A 17,044-nucleotide genomic window follows, 5' to 3' on the forward strand; every position below is an offset into this window, starting at 1 on the left:
CAACACTTATCATCTCGGCCTGAAGCCCGGCCAAGACGTACTGGACAAGATCGGCGGCGCGCACAAGCTCCAAGGATGGAAACACAATCTTTTGACGGATAGTGGAGGGTACATATACCTTCTTGACATGTTCTCCTCTTCATTTGATCTTCCCACAAGTCCTGCTTTTCCCCAGAAAATTTGCAGTCTCTCTTCTCCAACCTCTGTCTGTGTGGTTTGGTTGCGACTCATCCCTGCCTTTCCCATTCTACTTTTCTTTCCGCACGCTCACCTTCGACTTATCACCTGCTCCGCAGGTCGCGGGAGATTCGATCTTGCCGTTCTTGCATTTCCATCATCGCAATCGAGGTAAGTCTGTTTCTCCCTCAAAGTCTCTCTGGGAGCACCTGCAATCCGCGGCATGGCCTCCCTCGGGTGGATTCACGCTTTCGGGCTGGTGGATCTCCCTCTTCTTCGACTCGACTCGCTACTGTCTTGTCTTGCCATCTTCTCGGCTCGCCAAATTTATTGCCTGTCGCTGATAATCAAGAACGGAAGACAAGATGATCTTCCCGAAGAATCCGATAGCGAAGCCGCCATAGGCAGCGACATGAACGGATTCGCACGGAGCTCTGACTTATGGGGACTGGCACTAAGTCAAAGGTATGGATCTGAGGTTCCCTTTGATAATTTACAGCAAAGCTAATGGTATTGCGGCGTAGCCTCTGATCAAGCACGTCTTCTGATTATCCTGGAAGACGACCAGGAAAAGAAGCAGGGTCTTACAGTAAGTTTGGGATTCTATTCTTGACGTTGTTCGCCTGTACATGAATCTAACAATCCATTTCAGCCTACTCCCGTACTCCAAATCGCCATCGCGCTTCCACGATGCGTCATGAAGAAGCTTGGAAGATCAAGAAAGTCGCAATCCTTGGCAGCCGTCACAAAAACGTCGCAGCGCTCGTCAGGGCCTATGCCTCGGATCCCATCCACATCGGACTCTTGGTCAACAAATCTAGGCTCCAGGAAGATGGTCCCTCACTTCAAGCAAATAGAACCAAAGCCGGTATGGTCCTGGACATGACCCTAAACTGCCCCAGGTAGGTGACCTACCTGAGACTCAAAACAAATCACAAACATAGTAAGTTCTCCGCGAGCAAGTGAAGTCGCTTGGTTCTTCTCAACCCGTGGCACCCAATGGTTCCCGAGTACTGATGACTTCTAGTTTGCAGAATGCAAAAAAACAAAATCACAGATGGAGGCGTATGAGCAGATGCGGCATCTGCACACACTGTCTTGTCTTTCTTCGGCTCCCTTCTGGAACCCAATGGGTAGAGAAGAGGAAATGAAAACCACCGGCAATTTCAGATCTACACAAGCGAAATATAAGAGGCCAACAAACGCGAGTCTTTCGGGAAAAGTACGATGTTGAGGATTCGATATCAAACACCATCCCTCAGCCCAGCTCCCACACCCTGCCGGCCACCTAAACCTTCATCACCGATACCCTTTCTCGTCTTCAATGCCAACGCTCTGCTCATCGATAGCACGGGCGCTCACTCCCCATGCGCACCACCGGCATCAGTCCCTGGGTCAACTCTCTCAACTTCGATAAATAGACCATCAGTCTGTCAAACGGGGCCATCGTGCAAGTTTCTAAGTCAAACCTGGTTCTGTTGTCGAATCGTCCTTTTTCGGGTCATTTCGGCTACGTAAGGACTCAGAAGGCTATTATCAGATGGGCTGTTTCTGGAGAAGGACCCGGCGGAGCCAGTATGAAGCCCGACGCAGTTTTCCGCTTCTCTTTTGCTTCTCACCTAGTCTTGTCTGAAAACCCTTGCTCCTAGCCGAGCCGACACGAAGAAATCCGACAAGATGCTCATATCACCCGAGAAGAAATCTTTCCCCGCGACGAAGGTGCTCTTCTACTCAGCCTCTGCCTCCTGCTATCAATTTCCCCCTGAGAAGAAACGGTAGAAAACTGGGCTGACAGAGGAAAATATCGGAGCGGCTTTCAATGGTTGGAGAGACGGCATGCTGAGCTGAGAAACACCATCCCAACGAGCGCTTCGACCAAAGACAATGAATACGCTCGAATTGCACTCAAAAAATACTGATAGCCGATCCAATTATGGTACGTCACTGGCTAGCTGATGCACTCAGAATCTCCATGCCACAGCGCGCAACGAGCGAATGTAGACGTTTACCTACACGCGGTACCAAACAACAGTGCATCTTTGGGCGTGTCATACGTCGGATCCGACTCATCATTGATGCAACAATCCTCACAATGCAGGATGAATGTAGTTGAATTGCTAATGCATCATCCTACGGTGCAATTGCAATTTGACTTTTTCATCCTCACGATCAACGGTATGTACATCTATTCAACTTTTTGGTTGATTTCGATTGTACACCCCAGCACACCTCTCATTGGTCAAAGCTCACAAGCTCCTTCTGCAGCTTTACCCAATTTTTTTTTCCCCCACTGGAGGGATCCTTTCCAACCAAGACTCACACCGAGACACACTCGACCTACCTGCAACACCAGCCTGAACTGCACAATAATTCGACATAGCACCGACTGCAAAACGAAGTTGGAAACCGATCGATCGCAGATCCGAGGTATAAAAGGAAAAAGAAACCCAGTCTGTGGCAGCAATCAAAAAAACCAAAAATCGAAGCGCCTGCTAAAAGAAGAGGAAAATGCCCCTCGACGACGACGACAATCCCACCGCGGCGCCGGCCGCGGCGCAGCTCAACAATGACTCGGGCGCAGGCGACGAAGCTGAGGACGAAGGTCTCTTCGACATGCGACTCTTTGCATCCATGTTCAACAAGAAGGGCGTCGCCTCGCAAGCCGTCCGCAAGGGTCAAAAGGACTTTGAGTCGCACGGCACGAAAGCCCAGGAGAATGCGTTGGAGACGAGCAGGCAGGTCATTGAGGAGGTGCTGGGATACACGAGAGTGCACAGAGATACATGGAGCAAGGGCTGGTACTTCCCGGACTACTGGCCCGAGATCATGGAGGCCATCGAGGATGGGGACACTTCTGGGTTGGCGAAGCCCGAGTATCTGCAGGAGTTCATGACTGAGACGAGGCCGATTTATGCCAAGGAGAGGGTTGTTGTCGTGGAGGAGCTGAAGGGTCCGCAGGCGAGGTCTATGGGCAGAGTGATTCGAGGACTCAAGACGCCGAGACCGGCGTTGGGAAAGCTGTGGCTGTTGCCCGAGGAGGCGCTGTTCCTTGTGGAGAGGGGTAGCTTGGAGCTTTGGTGGCCGTATCGCGAGCTCAAGGAGATTCTGCCGCCGTCAGAGGCGAAGCCCGCTGAAGAGCAGACAGATTCCGAAGATGCAGAACCCGAAGACGAGTTCGACGTTGGCGTACCCTTGAGCTTACAAGCCGCCTACTCATTCTTCATCGGACTGGACGGCGAACGGGGCAAGATATCACTTCCAAAATACCAAGTCTACTCACACCTCAGACGGTTGGGATACTACGTTCAACGCGTTCCGCCAGAACCTACAGAATCTACGCCCACACCCGAAGCACCGCAGAAATCACTGTGGCAATGGCTCGTCTCACTTCTTCAAAGACCATCGGCGGCGCCCGCAACGCCACCGCCTTACGGGCCCTTGGTCAAGCCGGGCGTCTATCGACAATATAGCGTCGTCTACAAACAACTCGAGCTCCTATCCCGCTACCAGCCATCGCCCGCACCTCAGGAGCCCAAGCAAGCCGAGGACCCGTACAAGATCCATTGGCACGTCTGGAAGCCTTCGAAGCATCCCAACCTTCGTGTGACGGACCTACCACCACCAGACATCCGCATCGCTGTCGCTGACGCGCGCGACGACGCGATCCCGGATATTGAAGAGATTTCGGCACTGCTCGACTCGACACCGTACGACGCGCCCGATCCTGTCTTGATGGGCGGGCCAGGAAAGCTGTACCAGCGCTTGAGACACGGTTACCGCAACGTTCTTGTCGCCGTCGTGGATCGCGGCTTGGTCAACTTTATGAGGTTCGGGCAGGCTGCGTTTGGGGAGGAGAGGCTCTACGAGAGATTCGATAATCGGGGTGGGTTCCGAGGCGGCAAGAGGGGTGGGAGGGGTGGACGCGGAAGGGGAGGAGGCAGGGGACGGGGCCGGGGTCGGTGAATGATTGCCGGTCAATACGGAAATTTGATGTTGCGGCACGGGCTGGGGAGGAAGAGAGGCTCTCGAGGCGAGGCGGGCGAACTCTGGGACGGATACCCCCCGAGACTATTGTGGCATGTATAGAATGGAGTACAACTAGAGAAGCCTCACGGCTTGCGGCTCGTGATGATCGCCGCCAATGGTTGATAGATACCCTCCCTGATCGAGCACGGCTATACCGTTCAACGATGGAATGAAAGGACTGTCTATTACCGAGTTTCCATTTATGATCATCATAAACCGCCCCAGCCTCATCAAACCTTGAATTGTTTTCTGGGAATCCCAAACTTTTGGCACCTACTATAGAGGCTATGCTGACGCCAGTCACCACAGCTCTACAACCAACCCCGGAATCCACAACATAGACTTTTTCTCCCTTCCCGCCCCCAAAATACCCATTCTTTCTATAGACTATAACAGAAGCCCGTACAAGGGAAAAAGTCTGACCTCGCTCATCACCGGGAAGGGCATGTTATTACCGGAAAAGGTGCGTACTACTGACAGCCATATAGGCGGCAGAGAGGAAGCGGCTAAGATTCAAGACGTGTCTTCTAGTTGCAAGCAAGTCGCCGAAATGAGTCATGCTTCGGGGGGAGCTTAGGAAGTTACAACGTCCGTTCCCTCTGAGGCCGACAGCACTCCGTATGGAGTGATGACTCGAGTTAATTTCAAACTAAACTTCTAGGGCTGTCCGTAACCTGCCTCAGCTATACTGAGTTACCAACAAATATTCTATTCCGTATCCGTGTAGACTTTACAAAGTAATCTGGCGACTCTTGCCATGCCCGTGAGGTTTGGTTAGTCATTAATTAACTCTCACGCAATGAAACTCGCCCAAAAGTACGGCCGCGGAGCCCTTGGGTGCGCGGAACCCGCGCTTGTAGCGTGTAGCGTAGGTCGGAAGATCGTGTTTCTTTGCGAAGTATGGTATCTCGCATCAGCTGTAGTAATGCAGAGTAGTCAGTCGTCGTCGTCACTGCCGCGGTGAGCAAGTTAGATTCGCGATGATTTGTATACGTGCGCCCCAAATATATCGAAGGACATACGTTCTCGTCGGCACCAACTGCGAAAACCTATAGCCTGAGGAAAAGGCCACAATCCCTGGAACCTGCCCTCTAAAAACTGATGTATCCACAAAGCAGAAAAAAATGTTGTCGTCGATGCTTAAGAGTTGCAGGGGTTGTCCGCGAAAAAAAAACATGCATAGAGTTGCGCATCAGGAAGGCGGCCACACGAAGAGCCAATATTGTAAAACGCTGTTTACATCTAACGGCACCGACCAATATGCGACGTATTTGGCGAGAAGTCGGTCAGCACCGCCGCCGACCGCCGGCTGAGCTTTTTTCCAAAGTACGGACGCCGACGGGATTGTGGGGGGTGGGTGGTTTAGGCCTCTTTCTCTCTTGCAAGTTTGAATGACCTGCCGGTGTCCGTAATCACATGGCAAAAGTCGTAAGGCGTGAAGTGGATGGAAGGGGGAAGGAGGAACATTGAAATGCATGGAAGGGCAGGGGGTCGGAATGCCATCCATCGGTTTAGGTTGCGCGCGACCACGGGGGATATTTCGGCGAGTACCGTGCCTTTGACTCTGGTGTTCAGCCAAAGATGTTGTGGATTTGTGACGGGGCTATAATCCTCCATGTGTTGGAAGTCCCCTCAAAAGCCCACCCATGAGAACGGGTTGGATAAAGTACACTGTGAGCGAGAAACCCCCCCAGCCAACAACAATTGTCATCGCGGTGAGAAAAGATGCGCTCATGCGTCACCTAGGGGGGTGAGAGTTGGCCGGGGTCTAGTTGGAGTTGGCTGCCAACCTGCATGGGAGATCAGGATTGACGACGGGGATATAACCACAGGACTGGAGGGCCCGTTCAACCCCTGTTGACGTGGCCAGGAAGGAAAAGCCAACGGAGTACAGACCAGTGTTCATACAGAGCGTTTTTTTATTTTATTTTATAGTTTCATTGGGCGTGCAGTCTTCATATGTACGACGACCAGTCGTTTTCCAACTCATCAGCTGTTCGAGTATCGAGTGCTACCTAAAGAGGGAGTGCTTGCAGATGCGGCATTTGAATGTTCAGGCTGCATTCATTAGAAGCAGTGAGGAAGGTGATCGAGATGAAGGACCTGCCAGGTACGGTCCGTCCGCTGCCCGTGTTCATCGCTACCTCCCGTGTTCATGGAAGCGTGTGCAACGAAGATAGAGGGTATCTCGCGGCTATCAAGGTTTGTGTGTTGTTGGCAAGAAGAGCATGCGGGTGAATGATGAGGTGATCAGATAAACCAATCTCACCATTTACCCGCATGCCAGTTGCCTTGTTGGTGCTGGTGCTCGGTTGACGTGCGGTACCTTGGGTTGCCTGAGTTGTCAACTTGGAGAAACTTTCGGACAGATGCGCCACGGAAATTGTCGCAAACCTAACTCTCAAGTCGACCGCACAGCTTCATGCATGGGATACATGAAATGAGATGAAGGGCGGCAAGTGATGACTATAGTAGCGGGAGACGACAAAAAAGACTACTTCGTGAGAAATGCAAAAGAATATGCGACAACAGCAGGGTTCGAACCTGCGCATCCGAAGATAATAGATAACGATTGAAGGATCAATTCAAGTCTATCGCCTTGGACCACTCGGCCATGTTGCCATATGCAATTGTTGAATTCCAGGGTCAATATTGGTGCCCAAGTACCTATAATGGAGTATTGGCGGGGCCCACCAACCGAGTGGAATAGCAGCTTACAGCGTAGTGAACAATGCGAGCGATCGTTAAAAAAAAAAATTCAGTAGGTGAGCGTACTATGGCGACTTTGAAAACTTTTGAAAACTGCAGCGAACCATGCCAGCAACCGGTGAAACATACCGGGCATGGTTGCTTCTCTGGTGGCAGTGGTTGTAACAACTGCCTTTAGCATACTTTTGCTGGCGCAAGAGTCAAAACTTGAAGAGGCATCAACTCCGCTTGCCGACTTGCCCGGCTCGTGCGGGGGACTCGGGAGTTGAAGGCTTGAAACACAAAATTGACAAAGGCAACCAGGAATGCCCGAGGGATGTGGTTATGAATAGTTCAGGATGGAACATTTCGTCTTGGCGGTAAAGGAGAGGGAGGTTTCCGATATCCATGCAACCTAGGTGGTGGCAATCATCCCCCGGTGCACGCCGCCGCACAAAATTCGAGCAGAACAGTGAACATGGGGGGTCTGGCAGTGCGGCACCTGGTGCGAGCGTAGCCCGAGAGGTTGCTCATCCTCATCCACGCGCCCCAGTTTCGGGAGTTCCTAGATAGGGTAACTCGCTGCGTTTCGAGTTGAGGAATCGTAGATCCGTCGTCTGCTGACAACCTGACGAAGGTGAAGAGGGGGGTTTTCTGACTCTGGGCCCCCCTTCTTTCATTTACACACTTTCGAATACGTGCCATAACTGTATCTTGGTTGCATAAGTATGTAACGGGAGTTGCGACAGACAACCTAACTCATTGGTGGTTGATTGGCGTGAAGTATCGTGGCCCATGTTAGTGTTAGTTGGCCTGACATGAACATTAGCGATGCGGAGGCTTCTGTTCACAAGGGTTGCGAAGAAACGGCGCGCGGAGAAAAGGCGCGAGATAGAAGACAATGTTACGACAAAATGATTGACGGAGAGACCAATAACCGCCTAGGATGATGCGATCTGATGCGCTGATGCAGTGTCAACACGCCCAGAGATCCACCACTGAAGCAATAACATTATTATATTAGTACCACGGCTTTACACGCTGTTCCAAGGATGCGTGGGGCCGGCTAGCCGATCAAGGTGGACTCGTCATCATTAATACCAAAGTACCATGTTCATGTCGGGGATTGAGCAACAGGATGGTCGAATTTTGCTCTTGAATGGCATAAGCGATTCCTTCTATTGATAACGGCAATGGCAGCCGAGGCATAACGGTACCTAGGTGATTGTCTCATAAACCCAAAGACGAGACTGGTGTAACCCGAATGCGGACGTGTGGTTGATCGCGGGTTGGTGGAGGTGAGTGATGAACTGAGCGAGAGGGAGAAAGACAAAGATAGCCAGACAAGTCGGCCGATTGCCTCAGGTCAGCAGATCATTGTGTTTGGGAAGAGAAGTTGTTGCCCTCAACGGCTGGAGTTGCTGCGACCGACCTGCTGACCGGGCACAGTTGCCGTCGGTTGTACGCGCTCTTGCGCGTGCCGTGTCGCATGGCGATTGATTGCAACTTGCGACAGCTTGGCCGGACTTTCCCACCGGGCCCCTCAGGAGGAGTAGAATAGTGAAGGAACAGAGTGATGATTGTTGAGGGCGAACTACCTAAACTCAAGGCAGGGGTGGGTCGACATGATACGGATACCAGGCAAGAAACGCGCTTGGTGGCAGCTGGCTGGCGCCCAGGTTGTCTTAGGTTGTGCTAGCCCGCCTGGGTTGTTGATAATGTGGAATGAGAAGAGTACTTTTTGCCAAGTACTTTGCGTGTTGTGGTACGTAGACCTAATGATATCCCTCTCTCACAGATTAGTTGCACCATGCCGGACGCCTGACACCGATAACCGACATAGAGTACCGATGCCGATGCATGAGTCTGATAGTTCAAGGTCTAAATACCTTGAGAGGGGCGAAAGGGGCATCGTTCAGAGATAATCACCAAACGTTGTAGACACATGACGAAAGAGACTCGGAGAGGCAGCTCACAAGTACAGTTAGTCACGTAAGATAGGTAGTAGTAAATGTGTCCGTGGTGAACTTTGAGCAAAAGCCAATGGCATTCAATTTAGGTTGGGACTCTGCTCGCAGACTGGCAGCCGGACCAACCCGGCCAAGCCAATCCTCACCGTGACCAAGCCAAGCGAGTAAGACAGACGTAATCAGAGGATATACATGGAACGGCAGTACCTTTTCATTACGCCAACTTAGACAATGCAACATGCCAAACGCTCAAGGTGAGGTACATTTGGTCATTCGCGAGAGAGTTTCGCGCGCAAGCGGGGCTCAGCTACGGATACGGTACCACGGAGATTCCAGGGTTTTATCTCACATTTGCCGGCGCAATTGCCAAACAGTCAATCAACTTAGAGATACACCAGCGAGGCGTCAATCAAATTGCTTAGTGGTGGTGGCCCCCCCTCCCGAGTGAGAGTCCCCCCCTACTTGAGCCCCGCTCGACAGAACAAGTCAGCCAGTCATCGAAACTCTGGTCACAACTGCGACTGGGGTTGACAGGGAATTACACGAGCCACGGTCACAGCTTGGTTGTACGCTACTTCGTTACGCATACTAGACCCTATCATTTGAAGATGTGCGACCCTGGATAAGGCGTGCCCTGAGCAAGAAGAGTCCGAGACTGTCGTACAGCCCAAAATCCAAATGGTAACTTGCCTGGGGCGCCGAGTGATTCTCCACGAACTGCTTTGGGCGACGACTCGTCAAGAATGGTGAGGTGTTTGGCCCATCTGATCTGATGCGATCTGAGCACGCGCAAGCCGAACGTGGACTGGGCATAGGCGGAAGCAGGGACGACGGATGGGAGTCTCTGGGAGCGCGGCGGTGGAGGAAAAGGAGGGAATAACATCCTGGAACGCGCAATCCAGCTCGCCGGGCCTAGGAAAAAAAGGTACTATTGATGCAAATTGCTTGGTACATGACCATGCTGTCCTGACTGGATAGGGTGATGACTACCTTACCTTTCCTCATCCGTCCGTCTCCATTACGGGGGCATTGGCAGTATCATTGGTTTTCTTATAATGTGTGACCGACAGATGATATGAGCCACGGACCACTTTTGATCAAAGTACCCTTTGTTCACACTCTCTATCGCTGGGCGGTCTTTCTCTCTGTCGTCTCATGAGAGGCTGAGGCTGCTTGGCCTCCCACTCGATGGGAGCTACTGGAGAACTTACCCAATAAACTGCAACCACCTCCGAAATCAAAAAATCTCAGTCGCAACTCTGGTTGGCCTGTTCTCCCTTGGGGACAAACTAAAACCTGTGTCTCTCAGTAACCCGTCCGTATCTCTCTCGCCCTTATCCTCCTCCCCATCCATCCATGGCCACTAACTCACTCACTCACTCGCTCACTCACCCGCCCACTGGCAGAAAATTCCTCTCATTTGGCAGTAAAACCTTGCCGGGCTTTTTATTGCACCTTGGTGAAGTGAACCCCATTCACACCCCGATTCTCATACCAATCGCTTTGTTTCCTTTCCTTCTGTTGCCCCCTACCCCCTTCCATTTCCAAAGTTCCCATCCTTTTTTTGCTCGTGACACGCCCCCCTCAACTTTACAAACAACACGTCAATAACCAAGGTTCCAATGCGGCCAGGCCACAACAGTACTTGAGTAAAGTACCTAGCTTAGCTTAGCTTACTGAAATCCACCCTTCCTTGTCCGTGCTGTGCTGTACAGTACACTACGGGTGTATGCTGTGCCCAACTTTTACATCATCCCACACACGGTCCTCCTTGGGGTCTAATTCCAACCACTTTTCTCTTCCTCACCTCACATACCCTTACGCGGTGATAACCCAATGCCATCAACTTGTATGGTAGGCTGGCTTTGATCGACTCGCACATTGATCACTGGTGTTTCCGCCCATCAACAACAGCAGTTCTCTCCGCTAAATACGCCTTCATCTCGTTTAAGGCGCCGAATCCTGTTTCCCGCGCCATTCAACTGTCAGCGTCCGTGCTCTGGGACACAAGCCTGAGGTACCGTTCAGTATTCACCTCACTCTCTCAGTCTCTGCCTTACTTTACTGCGTAAGGTAGCTTTACCTCTCGCCCACCTCTCTCTCAACCTCGACACACCCTGCTTGGACTAGAAATTCTGACTGGGGTGCCTGACGACTGATGACTGGAACTCTCGCCTCATTTGGCTTGGCTTTTTGCTTTCTTCTTAGTCTAAACTGGACATAATACGGCGAGGCGGTAAAGGCGTGGAATCTAATACCTTGTACACCTCTCACTTTTCATCCACTCATACTACGTACTCAGCACTCACTCACTCACTCAGTCTCTCTCTCTCTCACTCTCACTCTTACTTGACACTCACCTTTTCTTTCCTTCCCCCCCTTACGAATACTCCGTACAGATACACACACCTTCCTCCACCTCAGTCTACACCTCCCCGTCTCCACCTTTCCCGGTCACATTCAATCTTGGCCTCAAACACGAACCGCGTCCACCGATCATTTGGAGCCGTCACTCAAATCAAACCAAACCACCGATCCCTCCTCTTAGGCCCTTAGCCTTAGCTCTTGTCTTCTTACAACCACACGTCCCAACGCATTTCCATCCAAAATCACCTTAGCCGCCAAGTTACCCATCAAAGCAAACACTTCTTCTTCTTATCCAAAGAGCCAACCTGAACCGCGAGTCTTTGTCGTCCAATTTTCGACAACTCCGGGGGTTCACTTGATTTGTGGCGACCACATCAATATTTACCGCCAGACAATCGGCTCGAGTCACCCGGTCGCAACACAAACTCGCGAGAAACCAACCGCGATGGAGACCACCACCGAGGTCGAAACAAAGCAGCCGTCAGTTGCGCCTTCAGAGCCGCAGCAACAGACCCCAGTTGCCGAGACCCCTACAACCACAGAGTAAGTCATCTCTTTGTCTCTTTTACCGCCTCTCTCTCTCTCTCTCTCTCTCCTCTGTTATTGCTAGCTGCATTTGAAGTTGTTGCCACTTGATATTTCCTTCTTCAATTGCTCTCCTGTACAAGAACCACGCGCTATGACCAGTGGTGAAGTCATACACTGGGTCGATTTCGACTTCACCTTGGACTTGGACTTGCCTGCGATCCATCACAGCTCTCAACTCAACTTCTTGCTTCATTTTTCTATTTCGCAGCCCGCACCTACCTTACTTTACCTTCACTTCCTTCTAAGTGTTGTGGCTGCACGGAAACTCCTCTCCTTCCCTCCCTGACACTGCGTCTGACGGCGCTTCTAGCTTCGGCCACTAAGCTAGGTTGTAAGGCCGCCAGAGTTCCCTCTCGTCATTCCCCCTTCCACTACAACCAGCACCGACCCCTCCCTTGATTCAACCGCACCTCTCTTCCCATCAATCAACCAGATCACTTTCCTTCCATCAACTCTTGTGCCTCGTCGCCGGCATACACGGTCTCTCATATCATCTGTTTTCATTTCACAGCCTCGTTGAGCATTGGTTTCCTTGATTGTGCGCCGCAAATACTCTGTCTTTGTTCTCACCTCCTGCGAAACTCTCAGAATGCCGTTTCGACGAGACTCCCGCCTCAAGAGTACTCCAGAAGAGCCCTCTGTACCCATTAAGGAGGAAAGAAGGTGCGTCGCATTCCATTGAGACTCTCAACTCCCCCATCCGAGTTCCTTGGTTCTTCACTCTCTCTTTGCGACTCAGAGTTTCAATGTATTTTTGGCACCTTTCAAAGTTCAATGCATGCGCCCGGTTTGCTTGCCTTGGTCAAGAGGGCAACTGGCGAGTTGCCAAGAGGCGCATGTCGAGTCAGGGACAAGTGTTCCCGATTCATGTACGCATACAACATCCGCTTTGGATGGCTTTCTACCCCTGCTCAACTCGAATCGTCTGCATTTCTTGGTCTTGCGCTGTTGCTTCCTCACCGGCGATGCTTTTCTTTCTGTCTCTCTCCGAATCAGCTGGGGTTTTCTCAGTTACAGCCACCATGGCCGAGCGTCACCACCTTGGTTGGCAAAGACCTCATCAGGGTTGCAAGTGCACCCATTTGGGCAACATTGCAACACATCCTGGAATGCAACAAACTCAATTGTGAACAAGCATATACTGATACCAATTACAGGCTCAGCAGTGCCAATGGGGTTAAGCCACCTGCTCTGGATGACGACGACACCGCCAATGATGATGATCTAAGCCCGCCTCCAGAGAACTTGAGCCCTGTCTCAGGCAGCCATGATCGCGCTTTGGAAGATGAGATTGTTGTCGGTAACCGCAATGGCGTGCAAAAGTCATCGCCACTCCGCGTTGTTTCTGATCCCGAGGATGAGAATATGGCGGATGTTGAGGATGAGCCAGTCGTCTCTCACTATCCTAAGCGGAAGCGCGCGTCCGTTTTCAATGACTTGAGTGAAGACAAGATGGAGAGCAGCCTTGTCTCAGAGAAGGAAGGCACGCCACGCGGCACCAAACCAGCTCGTAGGCATGGACTGGGTGGTGTGAAGGGCGTCATTCTCGGATATTGGCGCGATTCACCCGTGCCTGACCCCAGAGGCAAGCATGCAGTTATTGGCTTCATCGATGTCCGCGATCGCCTCCGCACTCGCATTCAGCAGAACACCCGCTTCGGCGAGCCGGTATCGAGTCTCGAGTATCCCCTCCCGCCCGGACCAGGTGGCAGCTGGGTGACCTTCGAGCGGGTCGTCTTCGCAGACCACCTTGTTGGTCTGGATCACCACCAAGTGAAGGAATATGTCAAGCTTCGAACGGATTCTATCGAGATGACGGAGGAGGCCCGAGATGCTGCAGAGCAAGCTGCGGCTAAGGAAGCGGTCCGGCGTGTCGAGGAAAACCCTCCCCCCGAGAATCCCGTAGCGCCAGCCATCGCATACGGTGCGGTGATTCCCGACCACGCTACAATGCCGGCTCGGCCGGACTCCAAACGTCGCCGCACTGGTAGTGGCATCGGCACGATCAGTGGAGGCCCGGTACAGCAGACGCCGCCAGCACAAAACATCCCGCCGACTCCTCAATTCGACCCTCTGCCAGGTACCAGACCCACACGCATCATTGTGGGCTACTGGAAGGGCTCCAGTGAGCCTGATCCTATCAACAAGCACGCGATCTACGGCATCCTCGGACAAAATGACATGTTCCGCGTCAAGGTGGCGCGAGAGACGCGTGATAAGCGCTTCGTCGATGGCAACTTTCCCGTTGGAGCGGGTGCGCTGTGGATTCACTGGGAGGAGGTCGAGCTGGAGCCACACATTAAAGTCCTGTCTCGCCCCGAGGTGAAGGAGTATTGTCGTGTCCGTCAGTACCAAATCGATCAAGGCGAGAGCCCCAACGAGCGAGTCGAGAATGAGGCCAGGGCAGTGTACGAGGCACAGCAGCGCGTGGCAAATGGCATCAATAAGCCTGGTTACATGAACAATATGGGCCCGCCACCCGCCATTGTTCCACAGCCAGAAGAGATGCTCGAGGCACCCGAGACCAAGGTCGAGGTGAACCCCGAACTGCGCCAGAGCCGCAGAACGGAGAACCGCGGCGTTCGGCACTCATTGCCCGATCTCGACGTCAGACAGTCATCACGAACCCCTGTACAAGCGCAGAATAAGATTGACGCCAGTGCACGTCGCGAAATCGCCCGGATCGAGGCCGCCCAGATTCGAACCGAGCGTTTCGCCGCTGACCGCGAAGCTGCTCAGAACGCCCAAGCTGCTCAAGCTGCCCAGGTTGCTCAAGCCGCCCACATGGCCAACTTAGTCCCTCCTCCAATGCCGCCTCAAGCTATGCCTAAGATGCCTTTGCAGAACGGCAACGGCAACGGCCCCCGCATGAGTAGCCTGTTCCACGAGCGCGACGAGATGCAGCGCCTGAACAAGGTATGGGCTAGCCAAGAAGAGCACCGCAGCAAGGTTGGAGGTGAAGAAACCAAGTTTTACGGCGGTATCAAGTACGAGCGCAAGACCAACGGCCCCTTTGTCGGCAAACTCGTCTCGCAAGGCACCATTATCAGTATTGACGGAGAGGATTATGTCGAGTATCGTGTACTCACGAAGCCGAGTTTTTTCTAGGCGACCAAGACGGGAAGCAGCACCTCGCGGCTTTGATCGCCCTTTACATTTTCGGTCAACGGGCATTCGCTGAGCGATGGCCGCCAGATTATGGGACTCCTCCTGAGCGTTGAGTCTCAACGGATCTCTCTCTTTCGATACTGAGTTCAACGGATGAAGGCTGTAGGATTTCCTTTGTTTCTTCTCGCGACAAAATGGATGCGAGGTTCGGCGGAAAACGGGTCTTTCCTATTATACCCCCTCTCAACCTTTTCCGATTAATCATTTTTTTCCTTTTTCCCATCTTTTCGGCGTGGAAAAGCCAGCTCGGTCTCCTTCGTCATCGGCCACGGAGAATTCGCCGAGGAGAGGATTACTATACCATGTTTTCTTTGTTCTGCTCTGCTCTCACGCCCTTCGCAATACCTCACTCATACACCAGTGGCTTGCCTAGTTGAGTTGTGTGGTGGTGAGAGACATGTATTTGAGGGCTTTCTTCTCTTGCGTTTTTCCAATTATCATGATGCCATTGCTAGTCAGAATGGGTACCTCTCAAGCGGAGGTCGGAACTGAGCGGAAAAGGGGGGAAAGCGTGGGACCGATACCACAATCCGTGGTTGTCAGTAGCTTTCAGTTAGCAATCAAATGAATCGTCTAAACGTGTGGAATGTGTGGATATTTGGTTGGTGTTTACATCAGTGGCAAGACTCACACTGCGGAGTTGGCAATATGCCATCTTTGTTCAAGGTCCCCAATGCAAAATGCAATATCTTTGATTAGTTGAAACCGTTTAGTCTGTTCCAAAGTCACCATCATACGCAATCTACTCTCGTTACTCACTCTTCCTGATTAAAATCGTAGCTATTCCCAAACCCCCTCCCCAGATACGTCCTCAAAGCCTCCTCCCTCGTCGTCCAATCCACAGGTATCTCCAAATCATCCCTCCCCGTCGCCTCCCCGTCCCCCTCCAGCAAAGGCCTCACGTCTTCCGCAAACTGCAACCGCATCGGGTTCCGGTACCACCCAGCAAAATGAATCATGGCCAGCATGACGCGCACGTCGGGCTTGGCATTCGGCATCCCCGCGTGCCACAGCCGCAGGTCGCGGATGACGATGCTCCCCTTTTCCACCGTCGGCTGCGAGGGCGGGCGGACGGCGCGGCGGAGGTCGAGGAGTTGGGGGTTGATGCGGCCGCTTGCGCGGGTGCCGTGGGTGCCTTGCTGGGCTGCTATGCCGGAGGGGATTATGGTGCCGGCGTAGCTTGAGGAGGGTGTTGTGGTGGTGGATGAGGATGAGGGTGAAGATGGAGAGGCGGGCAGGAGATGGGGAGCGTGGGTGCCGAGCCAGAGCTCCGTTGAGCCGTTGCAGGGTGTCATTTCCACGAGGGGAATGTTGATTACGAGGGCGAAGGGGTGGGATGGGTGGGCGAAATCTGCGTCGGAGTGGACTGGCTGGCGTTGTGGTTTGGAGTCTGGTGAGGGCGGCATGGCCGAGTTTGCGGAGCAAAAGGTCCATTTTGGGCGCGGGCCTAGGAGGGAGGAGGTTATTTGCGTTGCTATGGCGTCTGTTGTTTTGGTTGTGAGTTTGTCTGTATAGAGACACGAGGAGGATGTGGAATGAACTCAACTTGCGAAGATGGACTTGTGAAAGTACTCGGCCACGGGAGGCGGATCTTGTTGCAAGTTGCCCAGGTTATAGTTGAAGGGCCCCTTGTCGCCGAGGGACCGGAGGTAGAGCGCGTCTTGGACCATTTTGGCGTTGAGGGCGTCGAGGTCTGCGTGCGGGACGACGTCGGAGACGACGACGAGGCCGTCTCTGTGGAGGTGGCGGACGGCGAGTTCGAGGTTGCGCGGGGAGAGGCGAGCACTAGCAAGTTCAGAATGCGAGGGGTGTATTGTTGCTGGTGTTGATGGGAGGGTTTCGTGGTCGTGAGTGTTTGTTGTAAGTGAGGCCATTGTTCGACTGGTGATAGGGAAGCGTAGACGAGAGGGGGCATTTGAGGTCAAGAAAGGGAGGCGTGAACGGAGGAGCATCGTTGGGGAGGAGATTATTTTCATGGCTTGAGAAGGATATTTATGGGTAGACGGATACGTTTAGTGAAATTGATGGGAGATTCCAGAGATTTCTTATGCATTTATATC

General features: G+C 52.6%; 6 protein-coding genes across 6 annotated transcripts; 4 read left to right on the plus strand and 2 right to left on the minus strand.

Annotated features, from left to right (window-relative positions):
• Positions 1–589: 589 nt before the first annotated feature.
• On the plus strand, positions 590–1,083 carry CABS01_10896 (uncharacterized protein; the record flags this gene model as incomplete). The annotated part of the gene is made up of 2 exons (XM_060544251.1): positions 590–642; positions 849–1,083. 2 exons carry the CDS (start codon positions 590–592, stop codon positions 1,081–1,083), a joined length of 288 nt encoding a protein of 95 aa, XP_060398527.1.
• A 1,602-nt stretch (positions 1,084–2,685) lies between these two features.
• CABS01_10897 (tRNA splicing endonuclease subunit) lies at positions 2,686–4,140 on the plus strand (the record flags this gene model as incomplete). Its single annotated transcript, XM_060544252.1, has 1 exon — positions 2,686–4,140. The coding sequence occupies one exon, from the start codon at positions 2,686–2,688 to the stop codon at positions 4,138–4,140; it is 1,455 nt and encodes a 484-aa protein (XP_060398528.1).
• Positions 4,141–8,516: 4,376 nt separating this feature from the next.
• CABS01_10898 (uncharacterized protein) lies at positions 8,517–8,816 on the plus strand (the record flags this gene model as incomplete). Its single annotated transcript, XM_060544253.1, has 1 exon — positions 8,517–8,816. The coding sequence occupies one exon, from the start codon at positions 8,517–8,519 to the stop codon at positions 8,814–8,816; it is 300 nt and encodes a 99-aa protein (XP_060398529.1).
• Positions 8,817–8,879: 63 nt separating this feature from the next.
• CABS01_10899 (uncharacterized protein) lies at positions 8,880–9,101 on the minus strand (the record flags this gene model as incomplete). The annotated part of the gene is made up of 1 exon (XM_060544254.1): positions 8,880–9,101. One exon carries the CDS (start codon positions 9,099–9,101, stop codon positions 8,880–8,882), a length of 222 nt encoding a protein of 73 aa, XP_060398530.1.
• A 2,572-nt stretch (positions 9,102–11,673) lies between these two features.
• CABS01_10900 (uncharacterized protein) lies at positions 11,674–14,924 on the plus strand (the record flags this gene model as incomplete). The annotated part of the gene is made up of 2 exons (XM_060544255.1): positions 11,674–11,771; positions 12,974–14,924. The coding sequence occupies 2 exons, from the start codon at positions 11,674–11,676 to the stop codon at positions 14,922–14,924; spliced, it is 2,049 nt and encodes a 682-aa protein (XP_060398531.1).
• Positions 14,925–15,739: 815 nt separating this feature from the next.
• Positions 15,740–16,960, minus strand: CABS01_10901 (phytanoyl-CoA dioxygenase; the record flags this gene model as incomplete). Its single annotated transcript, XM_060544256.1, has 2 exons — positions 15,740–16,467; positions 16,531–16,960. 2 exons carry the CDS (start codon positions 16,958–16,960, stop codon positions 15,740–15,742), a joined length of 1,158 nt encoding a protein of 385 aa, XP_060398532.1.
• Positions 16,961–17,044: the final 84 nt, after the last annotated feature.

The sequence above is a fragment of the Colletotrichum abscissum genome, assembly GCF_030869225.1.
Source record: "Colletotrichum abscissum strain IMI 504890 chromosome Unknown Scaffold_29.1, whole genome shotgun sequence".
Lineage (NCBI taxonomy): Eukaryota > Fungi > Ascomycota > Sordariomycetes > Glomerellales > Glomerellaceae > Colletotrichum > Colletotrichum abscissum.